The sequence below is a fragment of the Sus scrofa genome, chromosome 5 (genome assembly GCF_000003025.6).
Source record: "Sus scrofa isolate TJ Tabasco breed Duroc chromosome 5, Sscrofa11.1, whole genome shotgun sequence".
NCBI lineage: Eukaryota > Metazoa > Chordata > Mammalia > Artiodactyla > Suidae > Sus > Sus scrofa.
Genome location: NC_010447.5, coordinates 76,111,961 through 76,127,166, shown reverse-complemented (window position 1 = coordinate 76,127,166; position 15,206 = coordinate 76,111,961). Strand labels below are relative to the sequence as shown.

The following is a 15,206-nucleotide window of genomic DNA, read 5'->3' as shown; positions in this document are numbered from 1 at the left end:
GGAACTCTACCCAGTAATCTGTGATAATCTATGTGGCAAAAGAACCTGAAAGAGAATGGATGTGTGAATACGTATAACTGAATCACTTTGTGGTACAGCAGAAATTAGCATATCGTTATGGTCAATCAACGATACTTCAATAAAAGTTTAAAAAATGAAAAGAAAAAAAAAGCAATAGAGGGAGCTCCCATCGTGGTTCAGTGGGTTAAGAACCTAACTAGTATCCAAGAGGATGCAGGTTCCACCCCTGGCCTTGCTTAGTGGGTTAAGGATCTGGTGTTGCCGTGAGCTGCGGTGTAGGTCACAAAGGCAGCTCGGATCTGGCATTGCTGTGGCTGTGGTATAGGCTGGCAGCTCAGCTCCAATTCAACCCCTAGCCTGGAAATTTCCATTTGCCCAGGTGCGGCTTAAAAAAAGAAAAAGCGACAGACCTGATTTACAAACGCCACTGCTAGCAATTCCATGATCAGTGTTCAAAGTGATTTGTGTGTGTGCCAAATAAGTTACTCAAGAGTGTGTTTGAACTCTTCAAAATAAGTATTTCGGAGTCTAAACAAGCACCAGCCAGTTTAGACAACTGTGACCCTCAGGAAAATCATGATTACCCCATTGTTCAAAAGCTATTTGCCGTGTTGCTTCCCCTTAGATTGGATGACAAGGCCTGTCAGAAATGTTCGCATCTCCTCTGTGATTTGTAAGCTGCAATATGCCTGTTGTAAAAGCATGTACTACACCAGTGGGTACTAAGTACTATCTAAATTTAAATGGAGGCAGGAAACATGAGATGGTCTGGCATCTTGCAGGTGGAGTGTAGGCTGAAACCCAATGGACAGTAAGTATGACAATTCTTTTTGGCTGCACCTGGGGCACGTGCAAGTTCCTGGGCCAGGGACTAAACCTGCGCTGCAGCTATGTCAGCGCCCAATCCTTAACCCACTGCACCACAAGGGAACTTCCAGAACTACAATTCTAAGTGTCGTAATGGAAGGATGGCACTTTGGCTTTCACTGAAAAGTGACTTCCAGGAAAGGCTCATATACAAAGCAAATGACCTTCAACTCCATTTTATTTGGGGAGAAAAACAGCCTTCTTTCTGTTCTTTTGCTCTCGCCTACCCAAATGGAATAACTTTCCTTAGGTCTGATGCTGCTGGAGGGGAGCTGGCAGTCTTTAATTTCTAATAATCAGGGGATACAGGCTGAATCATTCCCAAACTTCAAACTTCCAAGATGAGAAACAGTATTTCATACACCTATTTTGCAAATTAGGTATAGATTATTTTATTCTTTAAGTAAATTTCATGAGTATAGTTGACTTAGAAAGTTGTGTTAGCTTCAGGTGTGCAGCATATTTTACTTTTCATATCACTAAATTCAAAACAATTCAAACCATAAGGGTAGCAAATTTCTCTGGGTAGTCCTGTCTTCTGTTTTATCATTTGCTCTGTCTCACATCCATCTCTTTTAACAGGTTTTAACTGACTTCCAACTTTTCAATCAAACACAACAGAAATTCTAGTCTGCGGCCAAATTAAGTATTTTAGAATTTTCCCATTCCAAATAATTGACCATGATAAGCAAAATTATATATTCATTTAAAACTACATGATAAGCAAACTTATACATTTAAAACTACGTATTTTATTAAAAATTTATTAAAAGTGTACATGATCAATATCAAGAACATTACCCTTTAGACCTAAATACAAGCTATACTTTCAAAATCTCAATTTTACTAGATTAAGAAATGCCCTTATTTCTTACATTCTCTTTAATGTCGAGGCTACCAAAGTATCATTTAAATTTCCTTATGAAATGTATCCTATATTCTCTTACCTTTCTTACTAAAACTATATATATTCAAAGGGGTACAATTCTATTGTGAAATGCACCTACTGCATCCCATTTAGGTTATGCCCGTCACATTTCTCCATTCTCAGCTGTCTCACAATGACTGCCACTATTACTTATTGGCCTATTACATCCCAGGAACTGGCCCTCATGCTTTTACACATTCATTTTAAACTTTGAAACAATCCTATAAAGTATCATTGCCCTTTCTATATTATTATCTCTACTACATTTTTCTGATACGGAAACCAAGGCTCCAAAGTTATACAATCCTGCATAAGGGTTGATCTATATCCAAAGTCCTACTTTTCCAATCATACCACATAGCTCTTTGATACTCAGTATTTTTCATTCGCCTACTCACTCATTCAATCAGAATTTAAAGATCACCTACTCTGTGCCAGCATTACACTCCTCACAGAGAGAATAGCTCTCGAGATGCTCACAATTTAATGAAAAGAACAAAAATGACAATGAGCTGAATAAATGGAAGAATGCTAAAATCTCTAATAAAAAGCAAAAGAGATACATCTGAGTTAAAATACAGGTAAAAAACTGCTATCCATAATATTAACAACATTAGCTCATAATTATGGAGGGCTTTTAGTGTCTCGGGCACCACAATCCTGCAAACTAAGCATTTTAAAAGTATGCCATTTTTGGCACAATCACCCTTAAAGTAGGTTCTAATATTGGTTCCGCTTCACAGAGGAGGAGAAAGTTAAAGTACTCATTCAAGGTCACACAGCTAGTGAAACAGAATTTGAACCCCTATCTGTCTAAAACTTAAATTTAAGTGGTGGCGACCTCCATCTCTACACAGACCCAGGCTAAGTGTCTGATGAAAATACTGAGACAGAGGCAAGATGACGGACTTTTAGGAGAATGACTGGCAGCTAAGGAGCAGGAGAAGGAGCTGATGTGGGATGAATAAATTAAATAGGACCACAGGCCAGCAGAGGGGTCCCTTTCTCCCTCATCACAGCATCCAACAGGACACCGGCCCACATCCTTGGCCAAGGTGAGGCTGTCCGTAGCAGGTGGCAGAAATGCTCTTCCAGCACATGAGAGAATCATCTTTTTATCTCCAACAGAAACACCTTTAATGAGATTCAGGTTTCATCTACAAATCCAAACCTCAATCAAAGATCTCTTCCACCTGCTCCTTAACAGCTACACATACCCAAGGCTTCTCCGGGGTGGGAATCCCTGGGGCCTCATCTCCCCCTCTCCCCTCCAGATCCAAGGGGAGGTAACTACCCAAGGCACCCCCCCCAGTCCTCTGAGAGTAGGGTTGGGGTATGGGGGGATAGCCTGGGGCTGAGAAGGCCTAGCTCTCTGAGACCTAAGATAATCCCTACTTCCAGAAGACATTCAGAGGACGAGGGACCCAACTGACACTGCCTGCATTTACAATGGGCAAAAACTGGGAAAGGGTGGTAGGAAGAATGACAAAATCAAGTAGGTTTTTAGCAGAGCAGGTTAACAACGGCTCCCTTCACATGCCTCGTGGCTGCCCTCCCTCCACCGAGTGGTGAAGTCTAGGTGCTCCCCATGTTTCCAAGGTTCAGTAGTGACAATGGCATCATGGAAGGATGCTGACCCCTGAGAATCTCATCACCAATCTTCCCTCTGTCCTGTGATACTCTAAAGGCTCTATTTGTCATGAAAGCTCTTTACTTCTTTCTTAAAAGTATTATTCCTCACTTCTCATGCATACGATCATATGGTGACACATGGGGACATAGACATCTGGTTTGAACGGCCTGACAGCAATCGGGAGGAAAGGATAAGCCACAGGTACTACCCACCATGGAGATACAATTCCTATATTTATGAGCCATTTATCAGGAGCCTACTAACTGTCTGCCATGGGAACCTCTTGCTATGACTTCCTGAAAGAAATTCCCCCTGAAACAGGCTTCCTGGAATCTGAAGACCCTTGTCATTCTGCCTGCGGATCTGGCGGAGTATAGGAAACACACACACAGCAACCATCTCTGCAGAAACCACAAGTTGTTCTTCAACTCTTTTATCTTTAAGGTCGTGTGAACGCAGCACAGCCACAGTCATGATCACCCTTAACTGGAGTCTCCGTGGGCAGTTCCTGCATGCACAGTGTGATACAAAGCAACACCAAACAGCCAGCCAGGGAAGGACTTAGGCTCTCTGAGGTAAAGAGCAGTGTTCCCAGGACTCCTTTTAAATAAAAGAATTCATTATGATGGTGATATTGTAACTACCACTCAGGCAGTGAGTGAAAAAAAGTGTTCCTGCCACTTTGCATCTTCCTAGCAACCCTGCCGAGAAGCCAAGAAACTTGCCCTAGGTGATAGATTCTAGGTGCCAAAGCCAATTTAGGTATTCTGACAGCAAGCCTGGCTCCTCCTCTCATCAAGACTCTGCCTCTTTCAAGCTCTTCTTTTTTTTTTTTTTTTTAATGTCCTCTTTAGGGATTAACTTTCCCCCAAAGAACCCATGAAGCTCTGTCTTTTAAAATCTCCTACTTTTCCTAAGTAACACCTAAGATCGGTGGACTTACACTCTGTTTCTTTACTATTTGTATTACTCAGAGACAAGCCTGTCTTGTGTTTTCTTTCTTGGTTTTTCTTTTTTTGCTTTAGGAATAAAGACTCTTATGTTTTACAGCTTGGTCTTTCAGGGCTTTTTAATAAATAACAGTTGAAAGAAATAAAGATTATGCAACAAAAGAAGACAACCTGTTTAAAATCATAAATTGTAACAAAACATTGATATGCTGGGAGGGTGTATTATTTGTGCTTCAAATTTAGTGGGGAATAATTTTCTTTAAAACTTTTCACAAATCAGGAGTTCCAGTCATGGCGCAGTAGAAACAAATCTGACTAGTATCCAAGAGGATGTGGGTTCAATCCCTGGTTTTGCTCAGTGGGTCAGGGATCCAGAGTTACAGTGAGCTGTGGTGTAGGTCGCAGACTCAACTTGGATCTGGTATTGCTGTGGCTGTAGCCAGGCCTGCAGGTGTAGCTCTGATTCAACCCCTAGCCTGGGAACATCCATATGCCACGAGTCTGGCCCTAAAAAAAAAAAACTTTTCACAAATCAGAAAAAAATTTTAAAAACACGCTTAAGGTTGTGTCTATGTGATGCCACAAGAAAAGCTAACCATCATCTTGTGTGTGACAAGCCAATGATTACTTCTCAAATGTCTAGATAGAATGTCTGAAGAAATAAAAAAAAAATCAATATGTAAACACAATCTTAGTTTATATAAAACAAGCCTATAATTTGCATAATTGCATTTTGTGAAGGAACATCTATTTACATGACTTTGACCTTTAGCTAAAGTTCTGCCAAAGTTAAAATAAAAATTATAGAAAAGAGAATTTTAATGACTAATATCCCTTTTCCCCCAATTTCAAGTACTTGTACTTTTAAATAATGTGGGAAATAGCAGAGTTGCAGTGTCCTAGATTGAAAGCATTAAATATAAAAGCAACATCTGGACCTGACAAAAGAATACATTTTCTTTCATTTGTATTTTCGGCTGCTGAATAACTTACTGCAGAAAAGTTCTTTCAATTAGTATTCAGACACATAGCCAGGGCAGTAATAAATACCATGGCAGAGAGAGTCGCCTATTAACCTTTCAACTTGTCTTCTATGCAAATGTTCCATCTGATTTGGGACTGAATAGTATTTGGATTGGTCTTTGGTACGCGTCCAAAATTTTCTATGTCGACATTTTCGTCTAGTATTCTTTAAACTGGCTGCTTCTTGGGATGGATGCTAATTAATTTTAGTTGCATTTTAAAAAGCAAGACAAAACTAAAGGACATTAGACAATCACTTGACTGTATTAAATTCTCACAACTTCTATATTTACGCAGGCATTACCAATCAGTCAAGAGGTACATTTCCTTGGTTGAAGGTAACTGGAAAGGATGGGGTTTTTTGGTGTTCTAAAACTACTGATTTTTTGCACACCCCCATCCCTGAGTGACTTGTATCAAAAGCAGATCAAGCAGCTTAAATCTATAGGAGACAAAGCTTCCCATTATCATCTAAAAAAAAAAAAAAGAGTCCCTTAACAAATGTTTGGGACCCTGAGAAAAGCATTAAGATACACAAGCTGTTGGGTACAAAGGTAAATAAGATAGCACTTCTCCAAGACTCCAAGATTTTTGCTAAGGTGCACTGGATTGGCTAGAATACAAAAAAAAACAAACAAAAAAAAAAAAAAAAAAAAGCACACAAACTGCTAGGTATAGCAGAAGAAAACCTAAGTATTAGCTTGAGTGGAAATGTCTACAAAATACAATGATTTTAATCTAACTTGCTACGAATAACACTTTGAGAGTTCAAGACCATCCTTTAACTTAAAGCTAGACTGTGGGATTCTTAACAACATACTATAATCTTCTCCCCCAAGAATGTCAGAATTTAAATAGTATCTCTGAGGGAACTCTTCATGGGAGCTTTTAGTCTAAATTTCTTGGTCTCTAAAAGAAAAATAAATAAATGTACAGCAATCAAAGTATCTGATTGTTGCCACCCCTTGAGGGGAAAAAAGGGTGTGGGTGTTGGTGTGTGTGTGTGTGTGTGTGTGTGTCTGCGTGTAGAACTCTTTTTCTTTTTTAGAGCTGTGTTTGTGTCAGGGCCAAAGAACAATGAGACTTCTAAGAGGAGACTTTTGGAAAGCAATTATTTGAGTGTTAGGACATGGAAGATAAATCATGACTATGGATTTGAAACTGGAAATAACAAAAGGTTCATGAAAAAGACTGACTAGGCTCAAAGAGAAAGACTTCAAGAATAGTTTGCTCTGTTTTGCTTTTTAGCAGTCATTCTCCTGATAGAGAAAACACACACACACACCATATACATAAAAACCCCTTGTCATAGCAAGTAAGGCAAGGACAGCATCAAGGTTTATTTGTTGAAATAAATGCTGAGAAGGTGTGGAGAAAAGGGAATCCTCCTACACTGTTGGTGGGAATATAATTTTGGTACAGCCAGTATGGAGAACACTATGGAGGTTCCTTAAAAAACTAAAAATAGAACCATCATATGATCTAGCAATCCAACTCCTGGGCATATGTCTAGAAAATAGCAATTCAAAAACATACATGCACCCCAATGTTCATAGCAGCACTACTTAACATAGCCATGACATGGAAGCAACCTAAATATCCAATCAACAGAGGAATGGATAAAGAAAATAGGGTACATATATGCAATGGAGTATTATTCAGCCATAAAAAGGAATGAAAGAATGCCATTTGAAGCAACATGGATGGACCTAAAGATTATTATACTAAGTGAAGTCAAAGGCAAACAGCCTATGATATGGCTTGCATGTGGTATCTAAGAAAATGATACATATGAACTTACTTGTGAAAGAGAAATAGACTCACACACATAAAAAACAAATGTATGGTGACCAAAGGGAAAAGGTGGTGGTAGTGGGTATAAATTAGGAGTTTGAGATTAACATATACACACTCCTACATCAAAACAGATAATCAACAAGGACTCACTAAATGGCAAGGGAACTCAATATTCTGCATATGAGAAAAAAATCAGAAAAAGAATGGATATATATATGCACGACTGAATCACTCTGCTGTACACCTGAAACTCACAACACTGTAAATCAACTATACTCCAGTGTAAGTTTTTTTTTTAAAAAGTTTATTTGATGAGAAGACATGATGCATTTAGGAACTATGGACACTCCACTGTTTTAGCCCCCTTCCCTCACCTACTTTTCATTCCTCCAAGGGCTGGCAGAGGCGCTGCCCATGTAGAGCCATCCTGGGTTGCCCTAAGTAAGGTTACATGTTTTGTCCTTGGTACCACTGCTGACCCTGGTACACATCTTGATTATAGCAGGAATCACAGATGACTGCAACTATCTCTTCCCCATCTCCTTCCTAGATAGCAAGGTACTGGAGGTCAAGGACCACGGCACCTAGCAGAGTGCCTGGAAGAGAGGGTACAATCAATATTTTTATAACAGATGACTGAGGGAGTCTCAAAGTGCCAAAGAAGAAAAAGCCACGAGGGCCACATAAACCACTAAGCATTACGTTTCAGTCTTCGAGAAATTTACCTTCCAGTTGTGGAGGTAAATAATGCAACGATAATGAACAACAGAAATACAAGGCGAATGCTAATTGTGTGGAACAGAAACATAAGGGATATGAGCATTCATTGGTGGGCACTTTGGGCTAAAGGGATCAAGAATAGCTTTGATTTTGTGACGGATTTGGAAGGAGGTGGAGCTGCTGAGGAGGATAGTCTAGTATTGGGGGAGGGGAGAGGAATGATCAGAGCAAAAGCCGAGTAGGAAAGTCTAAGGCTAGCTGGAACAATACAAAATCCTCCCCTCCTGAACACCTGCTCTCCTCTTCCTGCCACTGCTTTCCACCTAATCATTCAGCTCAAGTCCAAGAGTCATCTTGGACGCCTCTCTGCCTGCTGGAAGCCTTCAGCCTCTGAGACCTTATAGATGCTGCCTCTTCTACAAGCTCTCAGACCCACTCCTCTCTATTCCCATGGCCCCTGCAGGCCAATTCTGACCTGACAACCAGATAGGCTTACTCTGACCATGTCCCCTCTCCAACCCATTTCCCAAAAGCACTACCAAGGAGATCTTTCCAAAAGCACATTTGATCCTATTGCTCCTTTCCTTATAATCTTTTAGGAGCTACAGACTGCCTACAGGGTACAATCCAAAATGCTTAAAACGTGCAAGGATTCTTCATGGTGCCACATCTCACTGCCTTCCCAGCCATGTGACTGCTCCCTTCCACCACAGGCAACTACTTGGAACTCCAGACTCTCCTGCCCTCTATGCCAGCCTGGCTCTTCAATACATGGCCCAACAGTCTCTTCTACGAAGCTATCTCCCATCCTCCTCAATGGTTGTGTACCTACCTCAATGATACTGCAAGTACTGGTACCATGGAAGCCACCTCTTTGTGGCCAAGGTATGTATATTACACCCTTTTAGTCTTCCAATACCCAGCTCAGCACTTAATCCTGCACTTAGCTCAGAAGGTTTGCTCAATTAATGTTGTTGCTTTGACCATGCCCATAGCATGTGGAAGGGATCGAACCTGAGCCCCAGCAGTAACAATACCAGATCCTTAACCTGATGAGCCACCAGGGTCCTCCTACTCAATTAATGTTGACAAAGCAAAACTGGTGCTAAGAGCAGACTTGCAAGTGATTAAACATAAAATCAGCAGTGAAGGGATATGAAAGAGTGTGGGAAGGTAAGTCTATATAAAAATGTAACAGCAGAAAGAAAAGGAGCCAAAGAAGGTACTTGGGAGCTACAGCTGGACCATTATCTCTCAGAGGTAATGGGTCTCTGCCCACCCATCCTCCACCCCAATGATGAGGCCATTAGCTGTGGGGAATCAGAGAGTAAACTCTACCATAAGCAGACTGGTATGCCAAAGTGGTTGGGGGAAAAAAAAAATGGCACTTGCCATTTCAGCAAATGAAGGATGATGGTGCCATAAAGCCATCAACCACTGCAGACACCTCAGTGGAGCACCCTGAAGGGAATTCAGGATGGAGAAAAACAGGATACTCCAAGATTGTTAAGATGTGTATCAAAGGAATGAGTTGAAAAAGCCTCGATTCTTGCATTTTCCCATACACAGGAATGCACTAAAATCATTAACTTGAAATGGCTGGGGGTTTTTTTGTTTTTTTTTTTTTTTTTTCTCCTGCCCAAAACTCCTGTACATCCTGACTCTTCCCTTACCTCTTTGAAACAGCCCCTCAAAGCCAGCTGAGAAGCTGGCTTCCAGGCCATAGTCCTCAGTAAGGTCCTGAATAAAACATAACTTTAGGTTGTGCTTTTTTTTTTTTAGTTTACCCAAACTAAACCTTCTAAACAAACAAACAAAAAACCTTTTTGCCTGAACTATCTGACTTGCTCCTGATAACGCCTTTCTTTCTTTCTTCCCTCAGCCAAGTCTGAACCATGAAAATGCAAGAAACAAAACAGCCTACTAAATATCTATATTCTGGCTATAAAAGATATTTCTATCACTTTCCACATTAACAAGAAGAGACACTGAATTCAATTCCTTGATTAATGGGGGGGGGGGGTGCTCCTGGAGGCAAGGCAGCTAAGGACTCTCTTCTGCACACAGAACTTGCCTTGACATGTGATCTCCACTAGCACCAGTGCAGTAAACCAAGAGCCAAATATTTCCTACCACTACTGCCTGGATGTAACATCTATGGTTGGCTGTTGAAACTGATTTAGAAAATCAAGGGGCCTTTTGCAAAAAAAAAAAAAAAAAAAAATTCTCATGCCGCTAGGTTGCCTCTTTCACAAACCCTAGAGCACAATTTCTGGTGGCTGTGAGATAAGGGAATACGGAAAAGACACCCACATCTTTGATTGTCTAGATTGGTTCATGCCAAACAAGGAAGCAGCCCTTATACTTAAAATACTAAACGGTGTATCAAAAGTAAGCAGAAACCCACTGGTAAAAAAAAAAAATGTTTTTAATTTTTTTAAAAAAGCAGCCCAAATCCCAGTCTACTGGAGGGCACACTTCCATTTATGTTTATAAAATATTTCTATGGTATCACCAGGGACTACATCTAGTTTAAATAGTTTTTCTTTTTGTCTCTTGCAAATTAACTCATTATAGATGTTTAACTGAGAAACGTATGTCAAAATAACTCTCCTGCTCTGAGTTACTAAGTTAATGACTATAGAGAAAGTTCACAGAAACCATCAGTACCTGCGTGGCTTTTAAATTATAAAACTTAGCAGTGACAATCAAATACCAGGAGAAATCTGTTAGCCAATGGCTTGAACATGGCCCTGTATTACAAAACTAGATGCAGAAGTTAAAACTATAATCTTCACATCACCAGTCTCCTCTCTCATAGTTGGAAATTGTAAAAGGCTGTATCAAAGGTTCCAAGAACCTCTAAAAAGGCTTATTATTTTACAATGACATAACTTTTCCATTGGCATGGTAAACATCTTCTCTTGATATAAAAGCACTGTGACCCACATTAAATTTAAATAACAACCCCAAACTGCTGAGACCTGATGATATTTGTTGATGACATAAAAAGAGGCTGACTTGACCCCTATACCCACTAAAGTATTAATGTCAGTAGACGATGGAGAGCAGGATCAAGGAGTAGAGAGGTTTACTTTTTTAAATATAACTATACTGCTTGATTTGATACAACCATCAGGTAAATACAGACTAGACCAAGTTAGTTTTCTGTCTAAATTGAGATCTAATGATGGTCCAGTGGAACAAAGCTCAGAGTCTCTTGCTTGCTTCAGTTTCCATTTGGGTTTTTACCTGTATTTATTTACAACTCTCAGTGGTGATACCACACCATAATAGACCAGAGTGTCTTCCTATGAAACAGATTGTGCTCATTCTATTCTAACTTTTAAAAGTTTGTTCCCATGATCTCTATTTTTATGTAATCATGATTTACTATTACATGCTGCTAAATAGTAGCATTATATATTATCTGACAGCTGGAGTGACCAGGTGGAAAGGGAATCAATCTGCACAAGGCTTGCAAGTCAGAAAACCTGGGTCTGAATCTTAATTAGCTGTGTAAGAGGCTAAGCAGATCAACATGTGAGTTTCAGTCTTCTCTCCTATAAAAAAAAAAAAAATACTACTACTTGTTCCCTCCATAAGGATGGATACCTAATAAATTTTTCTCAAGTGAATGAAAGGTAAAGCTGAACCATGGAGTATATGTAATTCCTTCCATTCGTTTTTGGATTTAAATGAGCAGTGCCTCCAATAGCCAAGATACAAAAAGGCATCGTCTGTGTACACATGAATGGACAGAGATGAAGTAGTTACACACACAGGAGTATTATTCAGCCATGAGAAAGAAGGAAATTCTGCTGCTTGCAACAAAAGGGGTGAAACTTGAGAGCATTATGATAAGTAAAAAAAAAAAAGACAGAGAAAGGCAAACACTTCTGTGCTATCACTTACAAGTGAAATATAAAAAAGGTGAGCTCACAAAAACAGGAGAAGGCGTGGGGTGAGGAGATATTGGTCCAAAGGGTACACTTCTAGTTATAAGATGAGTAAGTTCTGGAGATCTAACATACAGAAAGTGATTGAAGTTAATAACATTGTATCATATACTTTAAAGTCGCTAGAAGAGAAACTCTTAAGTGTCCTCACCACAAAAAAAGAAATTAAGCCACATGATGGAGGTTGTTAGCTAACTCCATGGAGGTAATCATTTTGCAACATATAAATGTGTCAAATCAACACGTTGTACACCTTAAACTTACACCTTGTTATATGTCAATTATATATCTCTTTAGAGCTGGAAAAAACTGAAAAATAAATGAGTGGTATCTAAAATGTGAACGAAAAATCACATCTAACTCCTAAAATTAAGTTACTTTTAAAGTCATTAGAGAATATATTAGAACGTATTAGTAAAGCATATATTAGAGAAGAGCATTAGTACATGAGAAGGAACTGTTATGTTATTTAAACTAATTCGGCGTCCAGGAAACTGAGTCGGAGACTGCCTGGTAATTTAATTGCCAGTCTTCTGGAGGGACTCATTAAGTCATCATTCCCTGACAGTGTTCTCTTTAGGGACCTGACTTTCTCCTCCTCTCCTTCGATTGCTCGCATCTTCCTCGCCTCCTCCCACCCCTTTTGTTTGTTGACTCTTAAAGGGCTCTCCCTCTTTCCCTTCCACTACTTGTGAGCAATTTTAAACTAGAAATGGGGCGCCCCAGGCTTGCCCCTAGGCCCCTGGTCCTCTGGACTGTAGGAAAAGCCCAGCGATCCACCCTGCCCAAGGGCTTCCTCCTCCCATCACTTCCCCCGCGGGCCGGCGCAGCTGACGAAAAAAGGATCCCGGCCACAAATCAGTTCTCGGCCGCCCCTCCCAGCCCCAACCCTCTGACCCAAAGTCCCGCGTCCGCTGCCACCTTCGGAGGATTCTGGCGGGTCACACCCCGGCTCTCCCAACCCGGGCGCCCATCCCAACACCGCCCACGGCTCGCCGCCCGCGCCAGCTCTTCGGAATCCCCAGCGCCGGTTCGAGCCGGAGGAAATGACCCAAAAGTTGTTGTTCTCAGTCAAGACTTCCGCGCGCGCGGGGGGCGTCTCCCTGTCTCCCGCGACTGTTCAGGGACCGCGACCCTCGCAGGGTTTCTCTAAAGTGACCCGCGGACCCGCGCGTGCCCCGCCCCTCCTCTGCTTTCCCGGGGGCTGCCTGCCCGCCGCGAGCTGAGCAGGGAAGCAGCCGACCCGCGGAGCGCGGCGGCCGCATTGCGGCCCCGGGAGTGCGGCGCGCGGGCTTCCACCTCCCGGTGCTCCCGAGCCAGCTCCCCCGAGCGGCCGAGGGTTCCCGCCAACCTCCACCGCCAAGGGTGCGGCGCCCACGCGCGGTCCCGACTTCCTCCCGCGTCGGCTCGCGCTTTCGGGTGCGGACGCAGGGCCCCAAGTTGGCCCACCCTAAGGACCCCTAGCTCACCGATATCCCCATCCTCGTCGTCGTCGTCCTCCAGCTCCCTTTCAAGTAGAACGTCCCTGGTCATCATTTGCATGCCTCTCCCCGAAGGAGGCTCGGAACTTGGCGCGAAGTTGGGGGTTCCCGGGGTCCCGAACGACGGCGCTCTGGCGGGGCTGGCGCCCGGGCGAGGACGGCGGGGCGAGTCTCGTTTCGGACTCAGGAGCCTCGGTGCTCAGCCCGCGCTCCGGGAAGCCGAGACCAGGAGGCAGCCGACCCGAGCCCTGCGCCCAAGGCAACCTCTGGCCACCGAGCCGGGCCGGCCACTGAGCATGCCCAGTGAGCACCGAGGTTTGCTGCGGAATGATTGAACTTCCCAGGTTTACGAGGCTCTTAGAAGGAAGTCAGGAGAAGGGAGGGAGTAGCTGGCGTCCGCGTTGTGCACGCGAGTGAACTAGCCGAAGGGGGTGGCGAGAGCACGCGAGGGTGGGAGTGGACAGGGTTCTCGGTTGCCCCAAACGAGGCAGCTTTCTGTTCCAAGGTCATATATGGGCACGTCCTGGGGCTTGTTTGCTTTGACATCTATCTAAGAGGGGAAAGACGCAGCTGCAGCTCAAGGAAAGCACCCTGAAGGCGAGCACGTTTGGATGTGTTTAAAGGGAACGTGAAGCTAGTAGAGGATCTTAAAGTATCAATTACTCTGACTCTAGGTGGGGGGATGTGCCTTCCGGAGGGGAATGGGGAGAGGGAGATTACAGGGAAAAGAGGCCAAACTCGTAGATAATAAACAACGGAAGAAAAATGACCCAAAGAGCGAGATCTAAAAATGCTTGTTTACAAAAGGCAAGAGGATTTCCGCCTAAAGTGAGGTTAGGAGGAGGGAGAAGCGCCCCCTACCCCCGCACGCTGGAGCGCACAGGGAGTGGTCGGAAGATGATCACCCAGCATGCAGCGTATTGGGACTTTGAAAGCTTGAACCTTGGCGTCACATAAAGGCAAAGGAAGTGAGGACCTCCCCGATGGTTCGGTGTAAACTCTAAAGCAGTGTGGAAAACTATTATAAGCAGAAGAAATAAGGTGCTGAAATAACGTTGAGGCAGAGAGCGTAAGAATGCTTTCGTGAAGACCAAAGGGCTCAACATGACAAATACAAAGGGATTTCTGCTTTTAAGACACATGGGGTAGTTTGAACTGCAGATTCCTGGGTTTGTGCATCTGCAGAATTTTCTTCCAAGCAGCTGGTGAATTCAGGTGGGACGATTTTTGACTTCTCGAAAGGGCTGGAAGGTGTAACCAAATCCTTGTTGTATTCATTGTCCCCCTAACACTTATTGAAACTTTTTCCCATTTAAGTACCAGCATTATCATGATAATTAGAATAAACATTGAGCTAACACTAAATCTACTGTGCATCTTATTCTCCTATATACTTATTTCTGATGTTTTCATATGAAATTTCATATGAAATGAAACAGCCACAGCAAGCGGGATCCTTAACCCATTGAGCAAGGCCAGGGATCTAACCTGCATCCTCACGGAAACTAACTGAATTTGTTTCTGATGTGTCACAACAGGAACTCCCCATGTGAAAACATTTTCATATGAAACATTGAGCCCACCTGTGAGTGGCAGTGGGAAAACAGCTATGAATATGCATTATAAAACAGCAAATTAAGAAAATATCCAGAATTATTAAATTAGTGATTAACTGAAGCCCTCCTGCACAAATTAATTAATGCATAAAAAAATGAAAAAAAACCCACAAAAAAGAAAATATCCAGGAAACACTGTAATTACTTCTTAAAGAACCTTTTGAAAAAAATTATTTTTAATATAAAGAAAAGTCAATACAGTACTCTGAAG

The 15,206-nt window shown here is 42.3% G+C and overlaps 1 protein-coding gene and 1 long non-coding RNA gene across 2 annotated transcripts in view; both read right to left on the bottom strand.

Annotated features, from left to right (window-relative positions):
• Window positions 1–14,739, bottom strand: part of ANO6 (anoctamin 6) — a 224,646-nt gene extending 209,907 nt beyond the window's left edge. The window contains 1 exon segment of the mRNA XM_005655713.3: window positions 13,368–14,739. Within this exon segment, the coding sequence (XP_005655770.2) occupies window positions 13,368–13,440 (73 nt within the window). The 5' untranslated portion in view covers window positions 13,441–14,739.
• LOC110260769 lies at window positions 9,554–13,361 on the bottom strand. Its single transcript, XR_002344171.1, has 2 exons — window positions 10,610–13,361; window positions 9,554–9,927 (listed from the first exon to the last, which is right to left on the bottom strand). It is a non-coding gene; the product is annotated as an uncharacterized LOC110260769 (long non-coding RNA).